This window comes from Schistocerca nitens, chromosome 10, assembly GCF_023898315.1.
Source record: "Schistocerca nitens isolate TAMUIC-IGC-003100 chromosome 10, iqSchNite1.1, whole genome shotgun sequence".
Taxonomy (NCBI): Eukaryota; Metazoa; Arthropoda; class Insecta; order Orthoptera; family Acrididae; genus Schistocerca; species Schistocerca nitens.
This window is the reverse complement of record NC_064623.1, coordinates 129,303,235-129,329,995: the sequence shown is the minus strand read 5'-3', so window position 1 is coordinate 129,329,995 and position 26,761 is coordinate 129,303,235. Positions and strand designations below refer to the sequence as shown.

The 26,761-nt window shown below is 42.6% G+C and overlaps 1 protein-coding gene across 2 annotated transcripts in view; it reads left to right on the top strand.

Annotated features, from left to right (window-relative positions):
* The window catches only part of LOC126210121 (esterase FE4-like), a 107,993-nt gene that overhangs the window by 5,444 nt on the left and 75,788 nt on the right, over positions 1–26,761 (top strand). For both annotated transcript variants that reach the window (XM_049939264.1, XM_049939265.1), the window contains exons 2-4: positions 1,156–1,290; positions 15,898–16,057; positions 17,743–17,928. In XM_049939264.1, coding sequence (XP_049795221.1) covers positions 1,156–1,290; positions 15,898–16,057; positions 17,743–17,928 — 481 coding nt within the window. The remainder of the gene's footprint in view (positions 1–1,155; positions 1,291–15,897; positions 16,058–17,742; positions 17,929–26,761) is intronic.

Here is a 26,761-nt window from a genome sequence, read left to right as displayed (position 1 = left end):
TCTGAACAAAGGAAGTGATGGTGGTATGTATAAACCTTCAACTGGTGAAGCCCACTGACGCAAAAATTACAAAATTCAGTAACACAGCCTCCGTTCTCTGCGATTCTAGGATCCATGAAATTCCCAGATTTGTCGAGTCCGAGGATACTAATGTACATATCATTTTTCAGATTAAAGTTGCATAATTAAGTAAAATACAAATGACGCTTTGAAAGGTAATCAACCTTCACAACTAAGAAACGCCCTTAAGTATTTCCCAGTTTCAGAAATAATCAGTTAAATACTTTGTTCTGAAACACAGAATAAATACTTGAAACTGGTATGTAAGTCGCCCTGGTTACCAGCTGACGAAATTTTATTGTCAGCCTGCAGTTTCCCAACCAGAAAAAGCCTGAAATCTCGCTGTGGTTTATTGCTTAGTCAGAGGAGAGGACATTCCCTAGATAGTTGGGAGTTTGTCCCAATTGGTCCAACCTGTCAATAGCCAATTCGTAGCGAAGCTGCAAGTCGTTTCGTTTCATTGCTTGCAAAATTTGAACTTTGTAAGCGTGCAAGAGAAATGGTTTATGAAGCGTCTTGTGAACTGTTCAGCGAGGTATGTTTAGGTGTTGCCTGATGCTCGGCGGACTGACTTTGATGGGCTTCTTTCAAGGGTCTCTCTGATCTCCTCTACTGTTTCAATCGTATGTTTGTTTTCTGCCTGGAACAGACTGTCGATTAGAGTACCAGAGTCTAGGAAGTCCATGTACCTAACCTTAAACGTCTTGAAGTGTGGTTTCACCCTTGGAAGTTCAAGGCCCAAATTTCTTTGAATGTCAGTGGGTGATTTCTTTTCCATATACCACGTCACACATTCAGCTCCCTCTTGAGCTGTAGTTGCTTTACATGATTCCATAAATTGCAAGTGTCTATGTTCCACAGTGTTTTAAACAGCATTTGGAAACTAAGGTTTTATGTGAACACTCCATACAACTGAGCTCCTTGTCCTCTCTCTCTCTCTCTCTCTCTCTCTCTCTCTCTCTCCCTCTCTCTCTTTCTATGTGTGTGTGTGTGTGTGTGTGTGTGTGTGTGTGTGTCTTGACTTTGCTTGAAGCTGCAGCTTCGTTTCCACGACATATTGTATGTGTGTGTGTGGTGTTTGTTGTTGTTTTGCAGCCACCACAACCAGCAGCCGGGTGGAGCGGAGTCCGGGACGCCACCAAACCTGGCAACATCGCGCCCCAGATCGACATGACGGGGAAGTATGTGGGCGACGAAGACTGCCTTTTCATCAACGTCTGCACGCCCAAGGTGCGTCACATCTCTGCTCACCACTAAGCACTGCGTTGCCAAAATAGCTCCAACCACCACACCGGTTTGCCATCTAATCAAAGGATCGCCATTCTGGATACCACATTCGATTTTGGTCTACAATAGTGAACAACTCATTACAAACCAACCACTGATATTTTTTATCATTTCTGTGGCTTCGCCAGCGATGTCTATGAAGCTCCATTTCCACTGATCAAATCTGGCAAACTCCGCCCTTTCTCCTAGTTAATGGAACTAAGAGACAGGATGCTTCTCTCTTTTAATGCGGAAGTAGGCGAAGATGCAACCTGAAAATTTATTGTTGCTGTCTTCCAGTCTAGAATCCTCATCAATATTAAGGTTCTGTGTCTCTGCTTTTGTAATGAACTCTAGAAGCAGTATTTAGAAGCGCCAAGAAAGAAAGGAAAATACAATAAAAACGAAGCTGATGGCCAGGGAATGGGTAACCCACGATGGCAGAAATGATCCCATCAAACGTGTTGGAGGTGATTGTAAGTGCACAATGTTACCGTCCTTTCTTTTTCCAGCCAGCAAATTTTTCCACCTCCACTTTTTCACAGCAATGCACGTAGGTCAATTGATACTGTCTCTCACTGGGTGCAAGCACAAAATGCTGAAATAGTTTCAGTCGATAACAGCTGAAAAAAGAGAACAGCTGTATTCAAACTTCTGTAGGTTTAAGGTGTGTTCGTTGATTTTGATCAACACTATAAAAAGCGCCAGAATGCAACACAAAATTTTTTTCAAATTGAGAACCAATGGCACTACTCTATCCTATGTCTCTGAAATATACAAATGAGATGCAGAGTCGCACAAATTCTTAAAAATACACTGAAGAGCCAAAGAAACTGCTATGTCTGCCTAATATTGTGTAGGGCCACAGCGAGCACGCAGAAGAGCCGCAACACGACGTGGCGTGGACTCCAGTAATGTCTGAATAGTGCTGGAGCGAATTGACCCGCGTGAGTTCCAGCATATGTATGCATTCGCACAGAAATGGTCTTTGGCTTGTGGTCGCCGTAGTTATATGTGTGTGGTGTCTGTTAACTCGGACATATCCGAGAGAACAGGCACCATACACATATAATCTTTTTAGATCTACAACGTAAACCTACAGTTTACTTTGGAGTTCTTAGGGAAAATTTGACTGTTGTCGGTTTTGTATTTTCGCAGCCTCCTCTCACTCAAAAGTAAGATTGTCAGAAATATTGGAATTGTGAAAACTAACAAAGGAGAATAACTCTACGCACTGAAGACACTTCACCAGAATTATCGGCATATTGACGAATACCAACTACTGGACGGTTAGGACATAACTTGTTGATCATCCACAGGGAAATATTTCAAAAAAGTTGCCGTTTGCATTAGATAGCTATGAGTTATTTATCTGCTACACGGACTAAAGTACCAGCTGAAAGATTATTTTCAAAAGCTGCTGAAGTAACTGCTACTCGAAGAAGTAGAGTAAAAACAGAACATCCCAAAAAAATTGTTTTTAGTTCTCTAGAAAATTAGATTTGGAACGGATAATTTTTTTGAATGTAGTATCAGTCGGTTTTCTCATATGCTGTACTACAGTTTTCTTCTTTTTTTACCAAAGATGTTTTGTTTAAAATAATTGCGTAAAAAATGTTCAAATGTGTGTGAAATCTTATGGGACTTAACTGCTAAGGTCATCAGTCCCTAAGCTTACACACTACTTAACCTAAATTATCCTAAGGACAAACACACACACCCATGCCCGAGGGAGGACTCGAACCTCCGCCGGGACCAGCCGCACAGTCCATGACCGCAGCGCCCTAGACCGCTCGGCTAATCCTGCGGCTAATTGCGTAAACATTGGACGATTGAACAGTGGAAAAACGTTGTTTGGAATGACGAATCACGGTACAGAATGTGGCGATCCAATGGCAGGGTGTGGCTATGGCGAATGCCTGGTGAACGTCATTTGCCAGCGTGTAGTGCCACACGATAAAATAAGGGAAATCAGAGCTCGCACGGAAAGATATAGATGTTCATTCTTTCCGCGCGCTATACGAGATTGAAATAATAGAGAATTGTGAAGCTGGTTCGATGAACCCTCTGCCAGGCACTAAAAATGTGATTTTCAGAGTATCCATGTAGATGTAGAACTGTAAAATTCTGAGGCGGTGGTGTTATGGTGTGGTCGTGTTTTTCATGGAGGGATCTTGCACCTCTTGTTGTTTTGTGTGGCACTATCACAGCACAGGCCTACATTGATGTTTTAAGCACCTTCTTGCTTCCCACTGTTGAGGAGCAATTCGGGGATGGCGATTGCATCTTTCAACACGATCGAGCACCTGCTCATAATGCACAGCCTGTGGCAGAGTGGTTACATGACAATAACATCCCTGTAATGGACAGGCCCGCACAGAGTCCTGATGTGAATCCTGTATAACACCTTTGGGATGTTTTGGAACGGCCACTTCATGGCAGGCCTCACCGACCGACATCAATACTTCTCAGTGCAGTACTCCGTGAAGAATGGGCTGCCAGTCACCAAGAAACCTTCCAGCACCTGGTTGAACGTATGCCTGCGAGAGTGGAAGCTGTCATCAAGGCTAAAGGTGGGCCAACACCATATTGAATTTCAGCATTACCGATGGAGGGTGCAACGAACTTATAATTAATTTTCAGCCAAGTGTCAGGATACTTTTGATCACATAATGTATATGCAGGATCGCACTGCTCGTTCAACCTTTCGTAAGGCGCGTGTTTCTGGATCCGGTTCCACAAGTTTGAGGCTTATCTCGGACAAACAGGATACCGTACTTATCTTCCGCGGTATTATCTGGAAAGATAAAGCCAGTTGCAGAAAACTCTGTTGATGGTGCACTTAAGCAGCGGAGATATAGCGAACCGCCAGGGCCGAAGAATGTCTTGCTAGACCGCATCAATGGGCAGTGTCATGACGACATGCAGGTTTTAGGCTTCTCCCAAATTACATAAGCACAAGAAATGTTTCGTCACCATCACACTTATGCATGTCATGCTGCGTGAAAAGTTTGAAAAAAAGATAGTGGAAATTGGTAATTTATGGTAAGGTTCTGTGGGACCAAACTGCTGAGGCCATCGGTCCCTAGACTTACACACTACTTAGTCTAACCTAAACTAGCGCTAACTCAACACACTCACCCATGCCTGAGGAAGGAAACTGCGATGGAGAGAGCCGCGCGAACCGTGGCAAGGCGCCTATGGATGGAATACAGCATCGCTATAGGACCGCTATAACATTGGTAATACACACTGAGGCGACGAAAGTCGTCGGATAGCCATATATACAGATGGCAGCAGTTTCGTGTACCCTTGGTATAGTAGGGCAGGCATTGGCGGAGTAATCATTTGTACTCAGGTGATTCATGTATAAATGTTTCTGACGTGATCATGCTTTTAACGCAGCATGGTAGTTGGAACTAACATTCGGAAATTGTTAAGGAATTCAGTCTTCCGAGATCCACAGTGTCAAAAGTGTGACGAAAATACCAAATTACAGGCATTACCTCTCACAACGAACAACACAGACCTACGGTCTTCACTTAACGACCGAGAGCAACATTGTTGGCTCAGAGTTGTTAATGCTAACAGACAAGCAACACTGCATGAAATAGCCGCGCAAACAATCTGGGATGTACGACGAACCGCAGCAATCCACATGGCACGTACTAGAAACGTATCCGTTACGACAACGCGGCGAAATGTAGCGTTAATGGACTATGGCAGCTCACGACCGACACGAGTGCCTTTGCTAACAGCACGACACCGCCTGCAGCACCCCTCCCGCGAACCATATCGCCTGGGCCCCACATTTCTGGAAAACCGTGGCCTGGCCGTATGAGTGTCGATTTCAGTTGGTAAGAGCTGATGCTAGGTTTCGAGTGTGGCGCAGGCCCAACGAAGCCACGGACCCGAGTTATCAACAACATACTGTGCTAACTGGTGACGGCTCGATAATGGCAGGGGCTGTGTTCACATGGAGCGGACTGGGTCCCCCGATCCAGCAGAAACGATCACTGACTGGGAATGGTTATGTTCCACTAGTTGGAGACCATCGGCAGCCATTCATCATGTTCGCAAACAACAATGGAAATTCTATGACTGACAATATGCTATATCAGAAGATTCTGGATAATTCGAGTGAATGACTTAACAACCCATATCTCCCGACAGAACACGCGAGGCAATACTGACCCTACGACTTATCTTAGAAGCTAGATTAAGGAATGGCAAACCTACGTTTCTAGCATTTGTAGACTTAGAGAAAGCTTTTGACAATACTGTCTGGAAAACTCTCTTTCAAATTCTGAAGGTGGCAGCGCTAATATACACGGAGCGGAAGGCTATTTACAATTTGTAGAAACCAGATGGCAGTTATAAGAGTCGAGGGGCATGAAAGGGAAGTAGTGGTTGGGAAGAGACTGAGACCGGGTTGTAGCCTATCTCCAATGTTATTCGATCTATACATTGAGCAGGCAGTAAAGGAAACAAAAGAAAAATTCGGAATAGGAATTAAAATCCACGTATAAGAAATAAAAACTTTGAGGTTCGCCGATGACATTGTAATTCTCTCAGAGACAGCAAAGGACCTGGAAGAGCAGCTGAACGGAATGGACATGGTCTTGAAAGGAGGATATAAGATGAACATCAACAAAAGCAAAACGAGGATAATGGAATGTAGTCGAATTGTCGGGTGATGCTGAGGGAATTAGATTAGGAAATGAGGTGCTTAAAGTAGTAAATGAGTTTTGCTATTTGGGTAGCAAAATAACTGATGATGCTCGAAGTAGAGAGGGTATAAAATGAAGACTGGCAATGGCAAGGAAAGCATTTCTGAAGAAGAGGAATTTGTTAACATCGAGTGTAGATTTAAGTGTCAGGAAGTCGTTTCTGAAAGTATTTGTATGGAGTGTAGCCATGTATGGAAGTGAAACATGGATGATAAATAGTTTGGACAGGAAGAGAATAGAAGCTTTCGAAATGTGGTGCTACAGAAGAATGCTGAAGATTAGATGGGTAGATCACGTAACTAATGAGGAGGTACTGAATAGGATTGGGGAGAAGAGGAGTTTGTGGCACAACTTGACCAGAAGAAGGGACCGATTGCTAGGATATGTTCTGAGGCATCAAGGGATCACCAGTTTAGTATTGGAGGGCAGCGTGGAGGGTATACATCGTAGAGGGAGACCAAGAGATGAATACACTAAGCAGATTCAGAAGGATGTTGGCTGCAGTAAGTATTGGGAGATGAAGAAGCTTGCACAGGATAGAGTAGCATGGAGAGCTGCGTCAAACCACTTCAGGACTGAAGACCACAACAACAACAGCAACAACAACAACAACATCTCCCGACATGAATGCCGTCCAAGGTTTATGGGACGTAACCGTGAGGTCAGTTTGTGCTCAAAATCGAGCACCGGCTACACTTTCTCAATTACGGAAAGCTATAGAGGCAGCATAGTTCAGTATTTGTGTAGAGGCTTCCAGCGACTTTTTGCGTGCATGCCAAGTCCAGCTTCTGCACTCTGCCGCACAAAGGGAGATTCGACACGATGTTAGTAGGTATCCCACGGCTTTCGTCATCTCCGTGTCTTCAGCCATGACACCAATTCCTTAAAATAGTGAACGTTTACAAGAAGACACTAAAAGACGCCCATACAACAGGTGTTTTTCGCAGCTGCGAGCTTCCTAATGAGGGAAACAGCGCTTATCATCCTCTAACTTCAACTGAATGCCAAGTTGTCCTAAGTCACATAAACATTAATTGAACTTAGGTCTGTTTTCTATCACTAAGAAAACGAGAAACGGGAATTTAACTTCCGAACAGATCTATCAATGAGGGGCTGAACTTTACCAAATGCTTCCAAACATCTTGCTCTTGCAGGGTACGTGAGGTTATAATGATCATAGGAGGTGGCATGGCGTGCTGGTATGCACATTGGGCAAAAGCTTAGTGAACTATATTAGAACAAATAAGCCCTCGGTAACAAAATATTAAGTCAAAATTGACCAGGTTTCGACGCTACTATGAGCGTCGTCTTCAGAATTAAACTAACTGTTCTAAAACATATTAGGTATATAATCCATTAATAAAATTAAAGTTTGTACTGACTGGAAAGAGATGCAGTACTTACAAGTCACATTTTTTAAAAAAAACTCTAAGCCGGAAAGGCGACGTCATGAATAGTTGTAAATAAGATGGCGAGCCGCTAAGGGCAGTTCGTACTTGAGTGAACAAGGGTTGAAACAAGACTGAGGTGCCCACGTTAGAAAGTGTGGGCATGTAAACGTGGTGTTGCTACGAGCGCCATACAGTAACCGCAGAAACAACTAGGCTACTGTACATTCAAAATTAGACACATGAAATTGTGATGCAGCTGATTCAGGCATAACGTAAGCACTAATAATAATAGGATGATGTTACATATTTATCTGCTTTAAACAGATGTACATTTTGTAACGTAAAAAAAGTCAGTTATGACATACAAGAAAACGGCAAAGATGTAACAGGAAAACAACATTTCGGTAAACCGCATGAGGAAATCTGAATCAAAGATCAAGCACTGGCCTTATACAGTCGAAAAAGTTTTTATTTCGCAGCTGCAGCTGTTCGTTGAGAATGAGGCCATCATGACGAGAGAGATGTTTGAAAATCTCCAATTCCTCTAAAACATCTAACCTATGCCCCTTCTTTTCGGTATGCAGAATATTGCTATCGCCTATGGCTTTAGGCACGTGTCCAGTAGTTAAGAGATGATCGGCAATTGATAAATTTAGGGGACTGGTGCCGTTCTTTCTCAAAAGATGTTCTTTATATCTGATGGTGAAAGCACGTCCAGTTTGCCCTATATAATAGGAGGAGCAGGTATCACAGATGATCTTATAAACTCCAGAACTTTCTGTAGGGGAGCGAGTGGGTTTCAAATTATGAATGAAGTTTCTCTTCAGATTATTATTAGTAGAGAAGGCAACATTGCAGTTGTATTTGTTGCGAAGCATGCGCTGAATCTGATAGGAAATGGGTCCTATGAAAGGAATAGAAACACGTTTCTTTGGGTTAATTTCAGTGCATGAGGTGTTGAGCGTGGTAGTTCTTGCAGTTTTGTTTTTTAGGATATCGTCCACTATGTTAGGCGTATATTTATTATTGACTGCTATGGTTTTAAGTAAATTAATCTCCTCATTAAACTTTTCTGTTGAAAGTGGTATAGAGGTGGCTCGGTGGACGGCAGAGTGAAAAAAGGCAATTTTTTGAGACTGTGGATGAAAAGAGGAAGCAGGCACGATTTGGTCAGTATACGTTTCTTTTCGAAAAATATTGAAAGTAATGTTATTGTCTTCTATTGTAAGCGTCAAGTCGAAATAATGTAATTGGCGGTTTTCGTTTTCGAGTTCAATAGTGAAAGAAATTTTTTCATGGAGGTCGTTAAAAAGTTTAAATGTGTGATCTATTCTATCGGCGGGTCCGTTATAGATGACTAGAATGACATCAACGTATCTTGTGTAAGAAAGGATACCTAGTGAAGCGGCTGAGACACGGTTAAACAGCTTTTTTTTTCCAAAAAATTGATAAAGATGTCGGCAAGGATGCCAGCTAAAGGGTTGCCCATAGCGAGCCCATCAGACTGCTGGTACAGTTGTCCGTTGAATTCAAAGTAGTTGTACTTGACAACGACATTAATGAGATTCATAAAATCGATAATCTGTTCATCTGATAGATCTTTTTTAAATTGACGTAAATTTTCTTCCACAATCATGAGCGTCTCATGTATCGGGACATTGGTGTAAAGATTTTTAATATCTAAGAAAAAGGGATTGGTGTCTGAACTGCATACTAAGTTTTTAATATTTTGGACCAAAACATGGCTGTGAGGAATGGAATAATTATTTTCGAAAACTAAAGATTTTTTCAAAGTTTCGTGTAGAAATCGGGCCAAATTGTGATATGCGCTATTCATGCTATTGGAGATTGGACGTATTGGATGATTAGGTTTATGAATTTTGAGCTGGGACCGAAGTTTACGGGGGCTGAGGGTTCATATTGATGAGTAGTTTCTTTTGGAAAGGTTTTATAAGAAATTTTGCATTGTTAATGGCTGACCTCACTTCTTTCTGTAATTTAGGAGTCGGATCATCATGCAGTTCTGATATGTTGTTTTTACTGAAGAAATTTTCAGTTTTAGAAACATACTCAGAAATATAAGCAATGACTAGACAGCAACCTTTATCGGATTTAGTTATTAAAGCATTTGCTGTTTTAAGTTTATTATTAATGGAAGTTACTAAAATTCTGTTGTTATGCGTTGCATTAGGCAAAGTAGCTGTATTTTTCTCTAGCATGCGGGTTACATCATACGCAATTCTGGCTTGAGAAGCATTATCTATCTTATTATAATCGAGACCGATTTTTAAATCAACAAGCATATTTTCTCTCACATTTCTGTCTGATAGGTTAGGCCTGACATTGTATTTTAGTCCTTTTCCTAACAGGAGTTTTTCATTCTGAGTAAAGACGATGTTGGTTTTTGTGGTGTCACCGCCAGACACCACACTTGCTAGGTGGTAGCCTTTAAATCGGCCGCGGTCCGTTAGTATGCGTCGGACCCGCGTGTTGCCACTATCAGTGATTGCAGACCGAGTGCCGCCACACGGCAGGTCTAGAGAGACTTCCTAGCACTCGCGCCAGTTGTACAACCGACTTTGCTAGCGATGGTTCATTGACAAAATACGTTCTCATTTGACGAGACGATAGCATAGCCTTCAGCTACGTCATTTGCTACGACCTAGCAAGGCGCCAGTACCAGTTACTATTGATACTGTAATCATGTACCGTCAGGAGCGACGCTCATCATTAAAGGATTAAAGTTAAGTATTCCACCAGCTACGTCCGTTTTTCTAAATTCTAATTTCCTTGTCCTGTCCCAGACCTCACGCCAGCCTGCGTGAGCTAAAACGCGTGCCTTTCGGCTTCCTCTAGTAACCCGGTGTTGGCTCTCCTGCCAACCCACAACAGTTTTATTTAAAATTCTTTCATGAAAGACGTGACTGCTGTTTTGAAATGTATTCTGAGGGCATTTTTCATTAGAAAGCAGACAAAAAAGATTGCTGAGCTTCTTTTCGTGTTTCTGCATTATACCTATTTTACAAATCTCTAGACATCGTTAATTTGCGTCCACATGTCGTCAATATTAAAATTATAGTTAACACGATAAGTGTTTATGATATTTAAGTACAAATGGTATGCTTCTTCGTTAAGACGGTCTTTTTTAGCGTACAGCTCTTTTATCCTATTACAAATAATATTCTTAATGATAGGTCTAAAGGATTTTGGATTTGTCTTGCATACAGAAAAATTGATGTAGGCTTTTGTATAAGTCAGGACAAGTCCCCTTTCTTCACACTGCTTGTCAAAATAGATAGCCATACTCGTATTTAAAATTTTCTTTTCTAATTCTTTATATTTCAAAGCAGCCTTAGATACCTGGGCAGATAAGAAACGTAGAACTTTGAACATAGCTGCTAAGTTTCAGTGACCGTGTCAAATTATTTTATAGCAAATAAACCCTCGGTCACAAAATATTAAGTCAAAATACCAAAGTGCACTTGCAAACCATTAATTGAATGTTTCAAATTTAAAATTGTACATTAAAAACGCATAACATAAAGGAGGTTTATAAAATGGGATTGACAGGATGTGCACATTTGCTAAGCAGGAACGTCTAGAGGATAAACGTAAGGATTTAGAAACATATTTCACTAGGTGATAGATAGATAGATACCGCCTACAGGAAAATTAAAGAGGCCTTTGGATAAAAGACAAGCAGTTGTATGACAATCAAGAGCTCAGATGTAAAACCAGTCCTAAGTAAAGAAGAAAAAGCTGAAAGGCAGAAGGAGTACGGAGAGGCTCTATACAAGGGAGATGAAAGCTATTTTATAGTAAGGGAAGGGGACGTTGATGAAGATGAGTCGGGAGATATGAAACTGCGGGAAGAATCTGAAAAAGCTCTGAAAGATCTGAATCAAAATAGGACGCCGAGAGTAGAGGATGTTTCCGTTAGAACAACTGATAGCTTTGGGAGATACAGCCATGACCAAACTCATCCATCTGGTGAGCAAGACGTATGGGACTTCTTCATCGGTGGTTGTTATAGCTGTCGAGTTTACCAGCTTGCTCTGTGCGCCTACGTCACGTATGTTCCGACAGCCAATGAGGGTTCAGTATGTTCCGAGCGGTCTGCGAGCATTAAACGTGATCGCAGCGAGTTGTTTAGTGAGATTTGATTCCACTTGTTGCGAGTTGTCATCGCTGATTGTGTTGGTCAATGATGAAATCTGCATGAGCAAGCGAGAGACATAATTTGCAGGATTTACGCTTTCTTCAAGCGGAAAGCACGCGCATGCACTTACACCAACTGTCGCTTATAATAGTCAACAATGAAATCTTCGTCCGTGCCTTGACGTGCGCGAACCACCATCGTTCGTGGACCGGACTGTAGTTTCTCTGATGTTCTCAGGAAACTTTTCCTTGACCTTAAGGGGCTCCTGAACGCCCTATACTTGCAATGTTAAAATAACGCTTATAAATTACATCTTTCCTCACAAAGTATTTGAGGTAGGAAGTTGAAATTTTTACAGATTATTTATTGGAATATGGGCTACAACTTAACACAGGGATTTTACAAAATTTTAGTTCAGTTATTAAAGATGATTTTTTTTTCAATTGTACTGAAAATTCGCAACATTTTTTTTACAATTTTTTATTTATATATTCAAAAATATACAGTTTTTTGGAAAAAGGCTGTGTTAAATTATGCAGGAGGCACTGTGTAACATTTACTGAAAGTTTGAAACAAATATGTTTGGAAGATCCTTAGAAAACATGTAATTAGTATGAGAAAATAAAAGTTTTGGGAATCGAGCGACAAAGATTGGATTAACTTTTTAGTGCATTCCAGGTCCATAGGATGGATTATCTTCATCCTCTGCAAACTCCTCCTGTTTACTCTTGCTTGTATTTCTAGACTCTTTATAGCCCTGTCTGCAGCCCGAAGGCGTTCCTTGTCTAAAGCAAGCATCGCTCGTACCATGTTAGAACCTATCTTCATTCCCATATTTCTAAATACCTTTGGCTTCCCAACATTTCTCCTTTTCTTAAAAGCCTTCAGAGGATTTCTAATAACTTTACTTTTACTCATTATTATACTTCAACAAAACAGAGACTCAAGAAACAGAATTAATTACGAATATTTTCGAGATAACGACAGAGTAAATAAACATGAAACAATCGACAATCACACCAGCGATATATATTGAACCATCACAGGTTAGCCACAACACATACTTTATCTCACATCACTAAAATGTACCTGATGAACACGGACGTTAATAATAACACCATTTGGCAGCAGTTTAACAGCGCCACAGTGGGTCACGCCCATGTAGAACACATTTCCAAAAAAAAATTTAAAAATAGTTGTAGTCTTCGGAATTGAATAAATTATATATCTATTAAAAGGTAATAGTCTGCAGATTCAGAAAACGCAAAAAAGTAAAAATTGAACTTTTCATGATTTTGAGCCTTTCCATAGCCCCTTAAGCGATGCAGCTAGGGTTGTTGCCCATTCATGGGATGCGTTTTTTCGTTCTTTCCCTGTTTCCTGCAGTAACTTCAAAATTTACACTGGCATACAGCACACGCTATGAAGGCGGTAGACGGAATAAGTTGCTGAGACATCTAAGCAACTAATGGAATGAGAATATTAAAAGTTTCACTTTAAATTATTATTGTTTACAGTGTAATATAATCCCTATGTTTGGTACACACTGATAGAAAAAGTGTTTACCATGTTGGGTCAAAGAATTCTCTGGCAATTAAAAGCTGATTGCTGGAAACACATTGTGTGTATTATGTGCTATTACATATCGATACTACTGCATGGGTGTCATGGCAAAGGATTTGCAAGTTTCGGTTAGACGTGGCTAGTGATCACGCAGGATCCGGCGGACCCGGTGTTGAGCGCCAGTTCAGCCACGACTCCAGCGGCTCTGTACCCTCTGCCACCGCAATATAGGATGGCTAGCGGCAGCTACTCAGCCCACTCACACTTGGGCCCTTCCACTTCGGCACCACAGTTTGTGCTTAATACAGCAAGCATCATTCTACACTATGTGATCAAAAGTATCCGGACACCTGGCTGAAAAGTTCGTGGCGTCCTCAATCGGTAATGCAGGAATTCAGTATGGTGTTGGCCCACCTTTATCCTTGATGACACCTTCCACTCTCGCAGGCATACGTTCAATCAGGCGCTGGAAGCCCATTCTTCACGGAGTGCTGCACTGAGGAGAACTATCGATGTTGGTCGGTGAAGCCTCGCACGAATTCGGCGTTCCAAAACATCACAGAGGTGTTCTATAGGATTCAGGTCATGACTCTATGCAGGCCAGTCCATTACAGGGATATTACTGTCGTGCAACCACTCCGTCACAGACCGTGTATTATGAACAGGTGCTCGATCGTGTTAAAAGATGCAATCGCCATCCCCGAACTGCTCTTCAACAGTGTGAAGCAAAAAGGTGCTTAAATCATCATTGTAGGCCTGTGCTGTGATAGTGTCACGCAAAACAACAAGGGGTGTAAGCCACCTGCATGAAAAACACGACCTTACCATAACACCACCGCCTCCGAATTTTACTGTTGGCACTACACATGCTGGCAGATGACGTTCACTGGGCATTCGACATGCCCACACCGTGACATCGGATCGCCACATTGTGTACCGTGATTCGTCACTCCACACAACGTTTTTCCACTGTTCAATCGTCTAATGTTTACGCGCCTTACACCAAGCGAGGCGTCGTTCGGCATTTACCATGGTCTGATGGTGTAGATAGATCTCTGCCTATTACGCATTATGACCCTCTTCAACTGTCGGCGGTTTCTGTCAGTCAACAGATGGGGTCGGCCTGTACGCATTTGTGCTGTACGTGTCCCTTCACGTTTCCCCTTCCCTATCACATCGGGAACAGTGGACAAGGGATGTTTAGGAGTGTGCAAATCTCGCGTACAGACGTATGACATAAGTGACACCCTATCAGCTGACCACGTTCGAAATCTGTGAGTTCTGCAGAGCGCCCCATGCTGCTCTCTCATGATGTCTAATGACTACCGATGTCGCTTATATGGAGTACCTGGCAGCAGGTTGCAGTACTATGCACCTAATATGAAAAACTATGTTTTTGGGGGTGTCCGGATACTTTTGATCACGTAGTGTATGTATGTCATGAGTTTTCATACACTTTGAGAAATAAAAGGTAAGTTTTTATTTATTTATTTATTTATTTATTGTTCCGTGGGACCACATTTAGGAGAAGTCTCCATGGTCATGGAACGAGTCAATACATGAAATTATAACACGATTGTAGAAACAGATAAAATTAAATATAAGAAACATATTCAGGCGACAAGTCGTTAGTTTAAATAAAGAAAATCAAGAATGTAGCACTGGAATTTGCTTAATTTTTTAGCTCTTCCAGGAGCTCCTCGACAGAATAGAAGGAGTGAGCCATGAGGAAACTCTTCAGTTTAGACTTAAAAGTGTTTGGGCTACTGCTAAGATTTTTGAGTTCTTGTGGTAGCTTATTGAAAATGGATGCAGCAGAATAATGCACTCCTTTCTGCACAAGAGTCAAGGAAGTGCATTCCACATGCAGATTTGATTTCTGCCTAGAATTAACTGAGTGAAAGCTGCTAACTCTTGGGAATAAGCTAATATTGTTAACAACAAACGACATTAAAGAAAATACATACTGTGAGGGCAATGTCAAAATTCCCAGACTATTGAATAGGGGTCGACAAGAGGTTTTCGAACTTACACCATACATAGCTCGAACAGCCCGTTTTTGAGCCAAAAAAACCCTTTTTGAATCAGAAGAAGTAAATCTTTTGTTTACTGTGTTCAAATGTTCGCTAATTGTTTCTACTCGTGTCCTCCTTTCCTATGATGGCAGTTACCACGCCACTGTGTAGCCCACCTCTCCTTACCATTGTGTACAAAGTCGTCCACAAGTCTGCTTGAAACTACTGGATAATTTTAAAATGTTTGTTGCAACCACTACCTCTCAGTGAAACCAGACAAAATTTATATACTCATATCTCGATTTTGCTATGTCCTCCCCCACTGCTTAGTGTTCAGCGTAGCTCACTACCATGTGGAAGGCAGGGGCTCTTTCCTGCTATAGCTAGCGATTTTTCCTCACTGGGAGAATTCGAGTGGGATCCAGTCAGCCTCATGATGTCATCTGAGGACCTACTTGAGTGAAAAGTAGCGGCTCCAAGATGTGCAACGCCAACAAAGGCTGTGACAGCGTTGTGCTGATCCAACCCCCCCCACCCCACCCCCCCTCCCCTCCATACTCCATCCACATGAGGCCATCTGCCAGAGGAGGACATTGCGGTCGGTTAGTCTCGACTGGCCCATCTGAGGGAAGAACGCCTTTGCTTTTTGGTTTACTTTTTTCTTTCTTACTGTGGCGAGGTATGGCGAATGCAGTGCAGTGATTTGCCAGCAGCTGCCGTCAGAGGGCTCCAGTGGTCTCCTGCCAGTGATGGTGCACATCCACGGTGGTGGTCTGGCGCTGGGCTCCGGCAACGAAGACTTTGGCGGTCCCGATTTCCTCATCCGCTACGGCGTCGTCTTCGTCTCCCTCAACTACCGCCTCGGAGTCCTGGGTGAGTAAACTAACACCGTGTCTGCCAGTACACGCACGCCAATCAGTGACTGGTCAAACGAGAATTGATTCCTCCTTTGCCCAAAAAGTTTCTAGACTGGATTAACACAAAACAAAGTTAAGACGGAGCGTTTAATGATTCAGGTGTTCCATGCAGTCTCCCCCAATCATATACAGTGCACAGAATGTTCATACAGCCACATACTATTACTAACGTTATTGGCCACATTGGACCATTTGCGCCTTTCTGCGCTCAGACCTTCCTTTTCATGTTGCACTGGCCAATTCGTGCCCTGCCCAACACTGTTTCATTTTCTTTGACCGTAATTTACTCTGTTCGTCTGACATTTGTATAGCCTTTGGCTGTGCCATTTATGCTGAAAATTTGTACTTCTTAATAAGAGTTAATTTTACTTTTTCTGTACACATGTTATCTAGAGATCTTAATGAATTTTTCAAATCCATTGCCCTCCTGTTTTTTTTTTGCTAAGTTTTTCCTTGCATTCTAAAGATATCAAAGAAGTCCATAGTAATATATAGAGAGGAAAGTTATACAGGTTTTACCACAAAATCTGTAAATTGTTGTGCAAAAGAATATATGACTTAGATGTGTTGGAACGTTTATTACAGTATCGTTTAAAAATTTGAAGTAAATCGCTCAAGAAATTTTCAAAATTTTTTTCGTTCTTATTCTATACTATAATTTTGAGTTCCATACCTTCAAAATAGGGAAAGACGCCGCAATAAGGGTACAAAATTTTCGTCCTGATGTAATTGCCAGGGATACCCGATATTATGATGTAGAGCCAATTCCCATGTGTATTTGTGTAGCACTGCTGGTTCGCTAGTAATCTATGAATTACAAGAATACTTATGAATGTCCTAGAAATCCTAAACATTGGGATTAAAACGTTCTTCAATATTCCCAAACGTCTTAGAACAAGAAATATGTAATTACCTTTTTACATTAAGGTGTATAATGCACGTTAGTTTTTGATACTAAAGGAGGTAGTTTAATTCTACCTTATGTAACTTGTTTAATTCTTTACTTAATTTACCCTGATACGGTAAATCATGTAGAATGTTGTTCAGTAATCATCAGTGTTCGGGGAACTGTTAACAGTTCTAGAAGTTACGGCTTCTGATAGTGTATAAGACGAACTTCAACTCGATTACATGAATAAAATGTGTAATCTCAAAGTTGATATCCACATAGGAATTTCAGTGATAATTACGAATGTGATGTTTATTGATTTTCAGTGTTCAATACCTAAATACATTCCAGAGGGCATAAGTAAATGAAACTTAAGAGGAACGAGAAAGATGTATATTATCAAAGAATGAGTGAATCATTGTAAGATTAAGCATGAAAAAATTCTGTTACAGATTTTGTGTGAATAAAATAATATTATTTTGCTTCAACACACACAGTGTTTATGTGATTTGGAAAATGGTTTAAGTTTTTTCCTCCCATCACATAGAAACGTAAGGAGACAGAAAAGGAAATGACTGAGCAAAACGAGTATTTAAACTAACCCTAATAATTATGTGTAACACTGTGCTTTGTATAGAAAGTTTCGTATCACCTTGGTGTTTCCTAGACGTTTAATGCGGTGCAAGAGTGGCAGTATTGTCAGTGGGTGAGGTTGTAAGCGGCTGTGGTGATGCCCGTGTCTCGTGTTGCAGGCTTCCTGAACGCGGGGGACCATCTGGTGCCGGGGAACATGGGCTTCAAGGACCAGGTGATGGCGCTGCGCTGGGTCAAGGACAACATCGCCAGCTTCGGGGGAGACCCCAACAACATCACCATCTTCGGCGGCAGCGCTGGAGGCTGGTCCTGCCACGGTCTCGTCCTGTCGCCGTTGGCCAAGGGTGCGTGCATGGTCGTTATTAATCTCAACAACAACTACTCGGGAAAAGGGTTCTACGACATCCTACAAATCAGGGTGTGGGATGTGTGATGCTTCCTATCACAGTGCTTTGGACATTTTGTAGTTTGTTGATTGATTTGAGGAAGGACAGCAAACAGCGAGGTCTTCAGTCCCGTCGGATTAGGGAAGGATGTGGAAGGAAGTCGGTCATGCCCTTTCAAAGGACCATCCTGGCGTTTGCCTGAAGCGATTTAGGATATCCACGGAAAACTTAAATCAGGATGGCTGGACGCAGGTTTGAACCTTCATCGTCCCGAATGCGCATCCAGTGTGCTAACCACTGCGCCACCTCGCTCGGTACATTTAGTGCATTTTGGCTATTTTAATGCAAGTAATACAGGGTGCATCAAAAAGAATCATCTGATTTCAAAGAAAGAATCATAACTATTATGTTCTTTGATATATGTGTTTGAACAAGTTTTACATGTTTCCCGCTAGCTAGCTGCAGTGTGCGCCCACTTAAGTTCTAGTAAAAATGGTCTCGGGACAACAGAAACCGTTTTTCGTTCTACGCTTTGCGCAGTGCGGGTCAGTAATAGCTGTTCAGCATGGCTCTCGTACTAGGTATGTTGTTGATCCACCTACACTACAGAGCATTAGACGATTGCATGAACAGGTTGTTTGCGTATAGGCAAATCGCAGGGCCGTCATCGAGTGTCTGACACACAGATCGAACGCATCTGCCATAGTTACACAAGGAGTCTGCAGAAATCCGTTCGCCGTGCAACTCAACAGCTCAACATGCCCCCGATGTCCGTCTGGCGTGTGCTGCGATACACTTGAAACCATACAAAATTCAGCTACTAGAAGCTCTTAGTGAAGGTGCCAAACAACAACATGTGGAATTCCGTAATTTCGTTCTTTCCAAGACGGAGGATTACAGTTTTCTTCCACACTTAGTGTTTACTCATGAGGCAACATTACATTTAAATTCTAAGGTGAACCGTCGTGATGTGAGAACATGGGCTATAGAACAACCACATGAAGTTGTACATGAGAGGAACTCTCCAAAATTAAATGTGTTTTGTACAGTTTGGCGGGAAAAGGTGTATGGTTCATTTTTATTTGCCGAGAACACCATTACAGGAAACACATTTCTCAATGTGCTTGAGAACTTTCCTTTTCCACAATTCGAAACTGATTCGAACGACTTCATTTACCAACAGGATGGGGCACCGCCACACTAGCGTGTGAAATTGCGGGAATTTTTAAACTAAAGGATTTATGAACGATGGATCGGTCTCAGTGGACCATATGATTCAGCGTTTCATTACAAGCTCACCGGACCTGACTGTATGTGCTTATTTCTTGTGGGGGTTTATAAAAGACTCCATGCATGTGGCTCCATTACCATCGACAATAAATGAACTGAGACATTGCATAACAACAGCTCTGGAAGATGTATCTCAAGATATTCTCACTGTAGTGTGGACACAGTTTAAATACCGCATTGACATATGGCATGCATCAGAACGGGGGTATATTGAACACCTATGAAAAGGTATGAAAAAGAAAACCTTTTGAGTCTCCTATTCATCAAAAAACAAAATTAATTCCATATATTTATTAGTTTCAGAAATGTAGACGTGCCAAATCGGATTATTCTTTTTGGTACACCGTGCATTACATTTGGAAATTTTAAATCCTTGACACATAGAGGATTGCAGCTCAGAAGCAGCATGTGGCTGATCCTACAGGTAGACATCCACTGACATAATTTGTTTCAGCAGATCAACGTCTATACCTGCATCTATACTCCACAAGTTACCATATGTTGCTTGGTAGAGAGTATTTTGCGTACCACCATCACTTCCTCCTTTCTATTCCCATAGCCAATATTCCAACGGAGCAACAATTTCTGTAATTATACCTTCATGTTCGTTTCCTGAGATACACTGGATGATATATGGGAACGTCAGGCTCCAGCTCTCTGCTCATATACGAGTACAGCTACAGAGCGGCACGTTAAGAGTTTGCATTTTCCTCGTAGTATATTTGTACTGTTATACTATTTATACCCTCAGACTTAATGAAGAATGCAATAATTCCAATCCCAAAGAAAGCAGGTGTTGATAGGCGTGAAAATTACCGAACTATCAGTTTAATAAGTCATGGCTACAAAATACTATCACGACTTCCTTACAGACGAATGGAAAGACAGGTAGAAGCCGACCTCACTGAAGATGAGTTTGGATTCCGTAGAAATTTTGGAACACGTGAGGCAATACTGACCCTATGACTTATCTTAGAAGATAGATTAAGGAAAGGCAAGCCTACGTATCTAGCGTTTGTAGACTTAGAGAAAGCTTTTGACAATGTTGACTGGAATACTCTCTTTCAAATTCTGAAGGTGCAGGGGTAAAATACAGAGAGCGAAAGGCTATTTACAATTTGTACAGAAACCAGATGACAGTTATAAGACTCGAGGGGCATGAAAGGGAAGCAGTGATTGGGAAGGGAGTGAGACAGGGTTGTAGCCTCTCCCCGATGTTATTCAATCTGTATATTGAGCAAGCAGTAAAGGAAACAAAAGAAAAATTCGGATTAGGAATTAAAATCCAAGGAGAAGAAATGAAAACTTTGAGGTTTGCTGATGACATTGTAATTCTGTCAGAGACAGCAAAAGACTTGGGAGAGCAGTTGAACGGAATGGACAGTGTGTTGAAACAATGATATAATATGAACATTAATAAAAGTAAATCGAGGATAATGGAATGTAGTCGAATAAAATGAGTTCATGCTGAGGGAATTAGATTAAGAAAAGAGCAAAGTAGTAGATGAGTTTTGTTATCTGGGGATCAAAATACGAGTAACTGATGATGGTCGAAGTAAAGACGATATAAAATGTAGACTGGTAATGACAAAGGAAGCATTTCTGAAGAAGAGAAATTTGTTAACATCGAGTATAGATTTGTCAGGAAGTCTTTTCTGAAAGTATTTTTATGGAGTGTAGCTGTGGTGTCACCGCCAGACACCACACTTGTTAGGTGGTAGCTTTAAATCGGCCGCGGTCCATTAGTACATGTCGGACCCGCGTGTCGCCACTGACAGTGGTCGCAGATCGAGCGCCACCACACGGCAGGTCTCGAGAGACGGACTAGCACTCGGCCCCAGTTGTACGACGACTTTGTTAGCGACTACACTGACGAAGCCTTTCTCTCATTTGCCGAGAGACAGTTAGAATAGCTTTCAGCTAAGTCCATGGCTACGACCTAGCAAGGCGCCATTAGTTACTTCATGAATCTAAAGAGTCTCACTTGTATCATCAAGAATGCTGTATACAAATGATGGATTAAAGTTAAGTATTATAGCAGCTACGTACTTTTCTTTATAGCATTCATTACGTCTCCTGTTTCAGACCTATCTCTAGCCTGCGTCAGTCACGCGTGCCTTTCGGCTACTTCAGTGTGGCGTAGCTGTCTTGTTACGCCACAACAGTAGCCATGTGTGGAAGTGTAACATGAATGCTTAATAGTTCAGACAGGGAGAGAATAGAAGCTTTCGAAATGTGGTTCTACTGAAGAATGCTGAAGATTAGATGGTTAGATCACGTAACTAATGAGGAGGTACTGAATGGAATTGGTGAGGATTTTTTCGGACAACTTGACTAGAAGAAGTGATCGTTTGGTAGGACATGTTCTGAGGCATCAAGGGATCACCAATTTAATATTGGAGGGCAGTGTGGAGAGTAAAAATCGTAGAGGGAGACCAAGAGATGAATACACTAAGCAGATTCAGAAGGATGTAGGTTCCAGTAGGTACTTGAAGAAGCTTGCACAGGATAGAGTAGCATGGAGAGATGCATGAAACCACAACAACAACAACATATTTTTTATATATCTGATCGTTTTTCTATTTATGATGTTTAATTTCGCGTATTTGTAAGTGTAAATTCATTCAGTCTGTAGTGCAATAGTTGCTTACTGAACAGCCAGCTACATACCTCATTAACGGATCAGCGTCCATTGGTGACAAATCAGGAGAGTATCAAGTTGCATGTCTAAAATTCTGTCTGCTTTTATGGTTTACTTCCTCAGTCTTGCTAGGATGGTTAGGATGTGTGCATGCTGTGTGCGGACTCAGGAGGAGCTAGCCATAGTATGTGATTTGTTGAATGTGCTCTTGCCTTGGGGTGTAGTGGTGGCGGAGAATCAGGCGAATCGCATGGGACACATCAGGTATCGCTTGGTTTGCCCACGGGCTCTCCTTCCGAGGCACCTCCTAGACCACCCGACGTGGTGGATCTGCCCTCACAACAGGGTGACTGGCGAGTGGTAACGCGTTATCGATTGAGGCGGAGGGCCAATTTGGACGCCTGGCCACGCTCATTCATCCTCGCCTGACCGCTGTCATTCACCCTGTGGGGGGACAGGTGGTCGCCCTTTCAGCAGGGTCCAAGCAGGCACATGGGTGCAGTTATTGGGAGCTCCAATGTTGAGCGTGTTATAGAGTCCCTTAAGCACATAGTGATCAGGGCTGGAAAAAAGCCAATAGGCGCTCGGTATATCTATCTGGGGGACCCCATCCGAGATGTGGAGGCGGCCTTCACAGTAGCTATCGAGCGTGCAGGGTGCAGTCGGCTGCAAGTTGTCGCACACGTCGGCGCCAACGACGCCTGTCGCATGGGTTCTGGGGCGAATGTCAGTTCGTACCGGCGGCTGGCGGAGTTGAAGACTGCTGGCCTCGCGTGCGGAATGCGAGCAGAGCTCACAATCCCAGAGTTCATCGGTGTGCTTTGATTTGGAGTCGAGTGGAGGGTCTCAACCAAAGGTTTCATCGACTCTGTGACGATCTTGGCTGCAGATTTCTAGACCCACGTTATCGTGTGGGGATTTGTAGGACTTCAATTAATTGGTTAGTGATGCACTATACAAAGGAAGCAGCTACTCGGGTAGCAGAGTACTTGTGGAGTGCAAATGGTTTTTTAGGCTAGGCAGTAGTTTGGGGTGCTCTGATGAACACTCGCCAGTCGACATACAACAAGTGAAATCAAGCGGCGTTCAGAAAAGAGACACTTCGACCGTCATAATTTTATCAGTAAACTGTCGAGGTATTCGTAATGAAGTTCTCGAATTTACTGCCCTCCAGAAATGTTCCCGCGCTGAAATTATTCTTGGGACCGAGAGCTTGCTGAAACCCGAAGTGGGATGCTCTGAGATGTAAAGCTAGTTGTGGAACGTATATCGCAAAGATAGACTAGAGGCCAGAGGAATGTACATTTCAATTGAAAACTATATTGTATCTATTGAGATTGATGTTGAGTGTGACAGTCAAGTGATCTGGTCGCGTGTAACAGCTGTGGGCGGAACCAAGGTAACTGTTGGATGTTTTTACTGGCCACCCGATTCTGCCGTGACAGTTCTAGACTCATTGAAAGAAACTCTACCGTCAGTACGTCAGTAGCGCGTAAATACACAGATCATGCAATACTAATTGAACGCGACTTTAACCAACCTAATATAAACTGCAATGTCTATGGATTCATTGCGGGGAATGCATACAGTCATGCGAAATACTTTTGAACACGTTTTCTGAAAACAGCTTTGATAAGCTAGCTCGGCAGCCCACACGCAATGCAAATATCTCAGAACTTGAAGCAACAAAGTGACCGGACCTTATCGACAGTGTCAGTGTAGAAACGGGGTTATCGATCATGATATCATTATAGCAACTACGACTACGAAAGTTAAAAAATCAGTCAAGAAAGCCAGGAGAGTGTTTCTGCTAAATAGAGCAGTTAAGCAGTTACTAGAGTCTCACTTAGACAGAGACAGAGCACTTCTCCGGGCGGAGTGGCCGAGCGGTTCTAGGCGCTACAATCTGGAACCGCGCGACCGCTACGGTCGCAGGTTCGAATCCTGCCTCGGGCATGGATGTGTGTGATGTCTTGGTCTGGACAATTATGTGCCTAGCAAGTGGATAAAGGATGGAAAAGACCCATCGAGATTTAATAACGAAATTGGGTGGATGCTGAGGAAGCGGACGCTGTTGCACTCTCAGTTCAAAAGGGAACGCATAAATGACGACAAACGATGGTTAGTGCGTGGGTCTGTGAAAAGATCTATGCGCGAAGCATACAACAACTACCACCGCCACACCTTAGCAAAAGGTCTGGCAGAGAACCCGAGAAAATTCTGGTCTTACGTAAAATCGCTAAGCGGGTCTGAGGCGTCCATTCAGTCCTCAGTTGACCAGTCTGGCGTGGCAGTTGAAGATCAACAGAAGCCAAAGTTTTAAATTTCACATTCAAGAAATCGTTGACACAAGACAATCGTACAAACAGACCGTAACTTGACCATCGGACAGGATTCCGTATGAACGACATAGTAATAAGCATCGCTGCGGTAGAGAAATAAGTGAAAGATCTGAAAGCAAATAAATCACCAGGTCCGGATGGAATCCCAGTTTGATGTTACAAAGAGTACTCTACGGCATTGGTTCCTTACCTATCTTTATTTTCTTGATTTATCGAGAATGTCTCGCCCAGCACAAAGTCCAAAGCGACTGGAAAAAGTCGCAGGTAACTCGGTAAAAGGAAGAACCTGCAAAATTACAGACCAATGGTTCAAATGGCTCTGAGCACTAGGGGACTTAACTGCTGAGGTCATCGTCCCCTAGAACTTAGAATTACTTAAAATCTAACTAACCTAAGGACATCACACACATCCATACCGAGGCAGGATTCGAACCTGCGACCGTAGCGGTCGCGCGGTTCCAAAATGAAGCGCCTAGAACCGCTCGGCCACTCTGGCCGGCTACAGACTAATATCCAATTGTTTGTTGCAGAAACCTTGAACATATTCTCAGTTGCAATACAATAATCTTTCTTGAGGCCTAGAAGCTTATGTCCACGGATCAGCACGATTTTAGAAAGCATCCCTCGTGCGAAACTCGGTTTGCCCTTTTCTCACATGATATACTGCGAACCACGGATGAAGGGCAACCTGCAGATTCCATATTTCTGGATTTCTGGAAAGCATTTGAGACGGTGCCCATTGCAGGCTGTCAACAAAGATACGAGCGTATGGAATAAGTTCACAGATACAAAACCCAGTATGTTGTTCCCGACGGCGAGTATTTGTTAGAAACAAGGGTATCGTCAGGATTGCCCCAGGGAAGTGTGATAGCGCCGCTGTTGTCCTCTCTATATATAAGTGATTCGATGGACAGGGTGGGGAGAATTCTGCTGTCGTTTGCTGATGACGCCGTGGTGTACGGTAAGGCGTCGTATTTGAGTGACTGCAGGAAGGTAGAAGACGACTTAGACAAAATTACCTGCTGGTGTGATGAATGGTAGCTGTGCTAAATGTAGAAAAGTGTAAGTTCATGTTCGGATACAGTATTACTAGTGTCCTGTTTGACACAGCAAAGTCGTATAAATATCTCCGCGTAACGTTGCAAAGTGATATGAAATAGAACTAGCAAGTGAGAACTGTGCTAGGGAAAGCGAATGGTCGACTTCGGTTTATTGGGAGATTTTTTTGAAACAGTGGTCCACCTGTAAAGGAGACCGCATATAGGACTCTGTTGCGACGTATTCTTGAGTACTGCCCAAATGTCTGGATCCGTACCAGCTCGGATTAAAGACGTCGAAGCAATTCAGAGGCGGGCCGCTAGATTTGTTACCGGTAGGTTCGAACAAAACTACGTTCGCTTCGGGAACTCAAATGGGAGTTCCTGGAGGGAAGACTACTGTCTTTTCGAGAAACACTATTGATAAAATTTAGAGAACCGGCATTTGAAGCTGACTGCCGAGCGATTCAACTGCCGCCAACATACATTTCGCGAAAGGTCCGCGAAGACAAAATTCGAGAAATTAAGGCTCATACGGAAGCATGTAGATAGTCGCTTTCCCCTCGCTCTATTTGCGAGTGGAACAAGTAAGGAAATGACTAGAACAGGGTAACCTCCGCCACGCACTCTAAGGTGGCTTGCGGAGTATCTATGTAGATTTAGACGTAGATGAGTATATGGTCTCAGAACTTAACAGCAAACCACAACGTGATGCAGATCATCCTTCTTGCAGCATCTTCTTTCGATCCTCACCATTCCCTTTGTATCCTATGGGATATGGATCGCAGATTGATGAGAAATATTCAACTACTGTTTGAACTAGCGTTTTGTAAGCTATCTTCTTTGTGGGTGTTCTACATTTCCTGAGGATATTTTCACTGAAATTAGAATAAAGAACTTAAGACATCAAGTAAATGGTCAGCATGCAGCCTTCCACATTTTCTGCTGAATTCATCATCATCATTAGCCAATTCAATCATTAGATGATGTGGCCTCTTCGTGGATTCAGGTAGGCTTTCAGAAGTCTTCTCCAAGTGGGACGGTCTTGGGCAGTTCTCTGCCAGGTGTTACCAGCGATCTTCTTGATGTCTTTGTCCCATCTGTCTGGTGGTCTTCCTCTAGGCCTCCGGTGCTCTCTCGGACTCCACTCCAGTACTAGCTTCGTCCATCTGTTGTCTTTTTATCTTGCGACGTGGCCAGCCCACTGCCATTTCAAGGAACCTACTGTCTCTAAGATGTCATTAACCTTCGTCACAGACCGGATGTCATCTGCCCTTTTCCTGTCCTTTCTTGTATAGCCCAGCATTGATCTCTCCATGGCTCTCTATGCTGTCCTAAGTTTCCCTTTTGTGAAAGAGTTCAGTGTCCATGTCTCGCAGCCATACGTCATCACAGGAAGAATGCATTGATCAAATACTGCTTTCTTCAGATTTACTGGCATTTGTGATCTGAATACTTTTGAATTCTTCCCAAATGCTTGC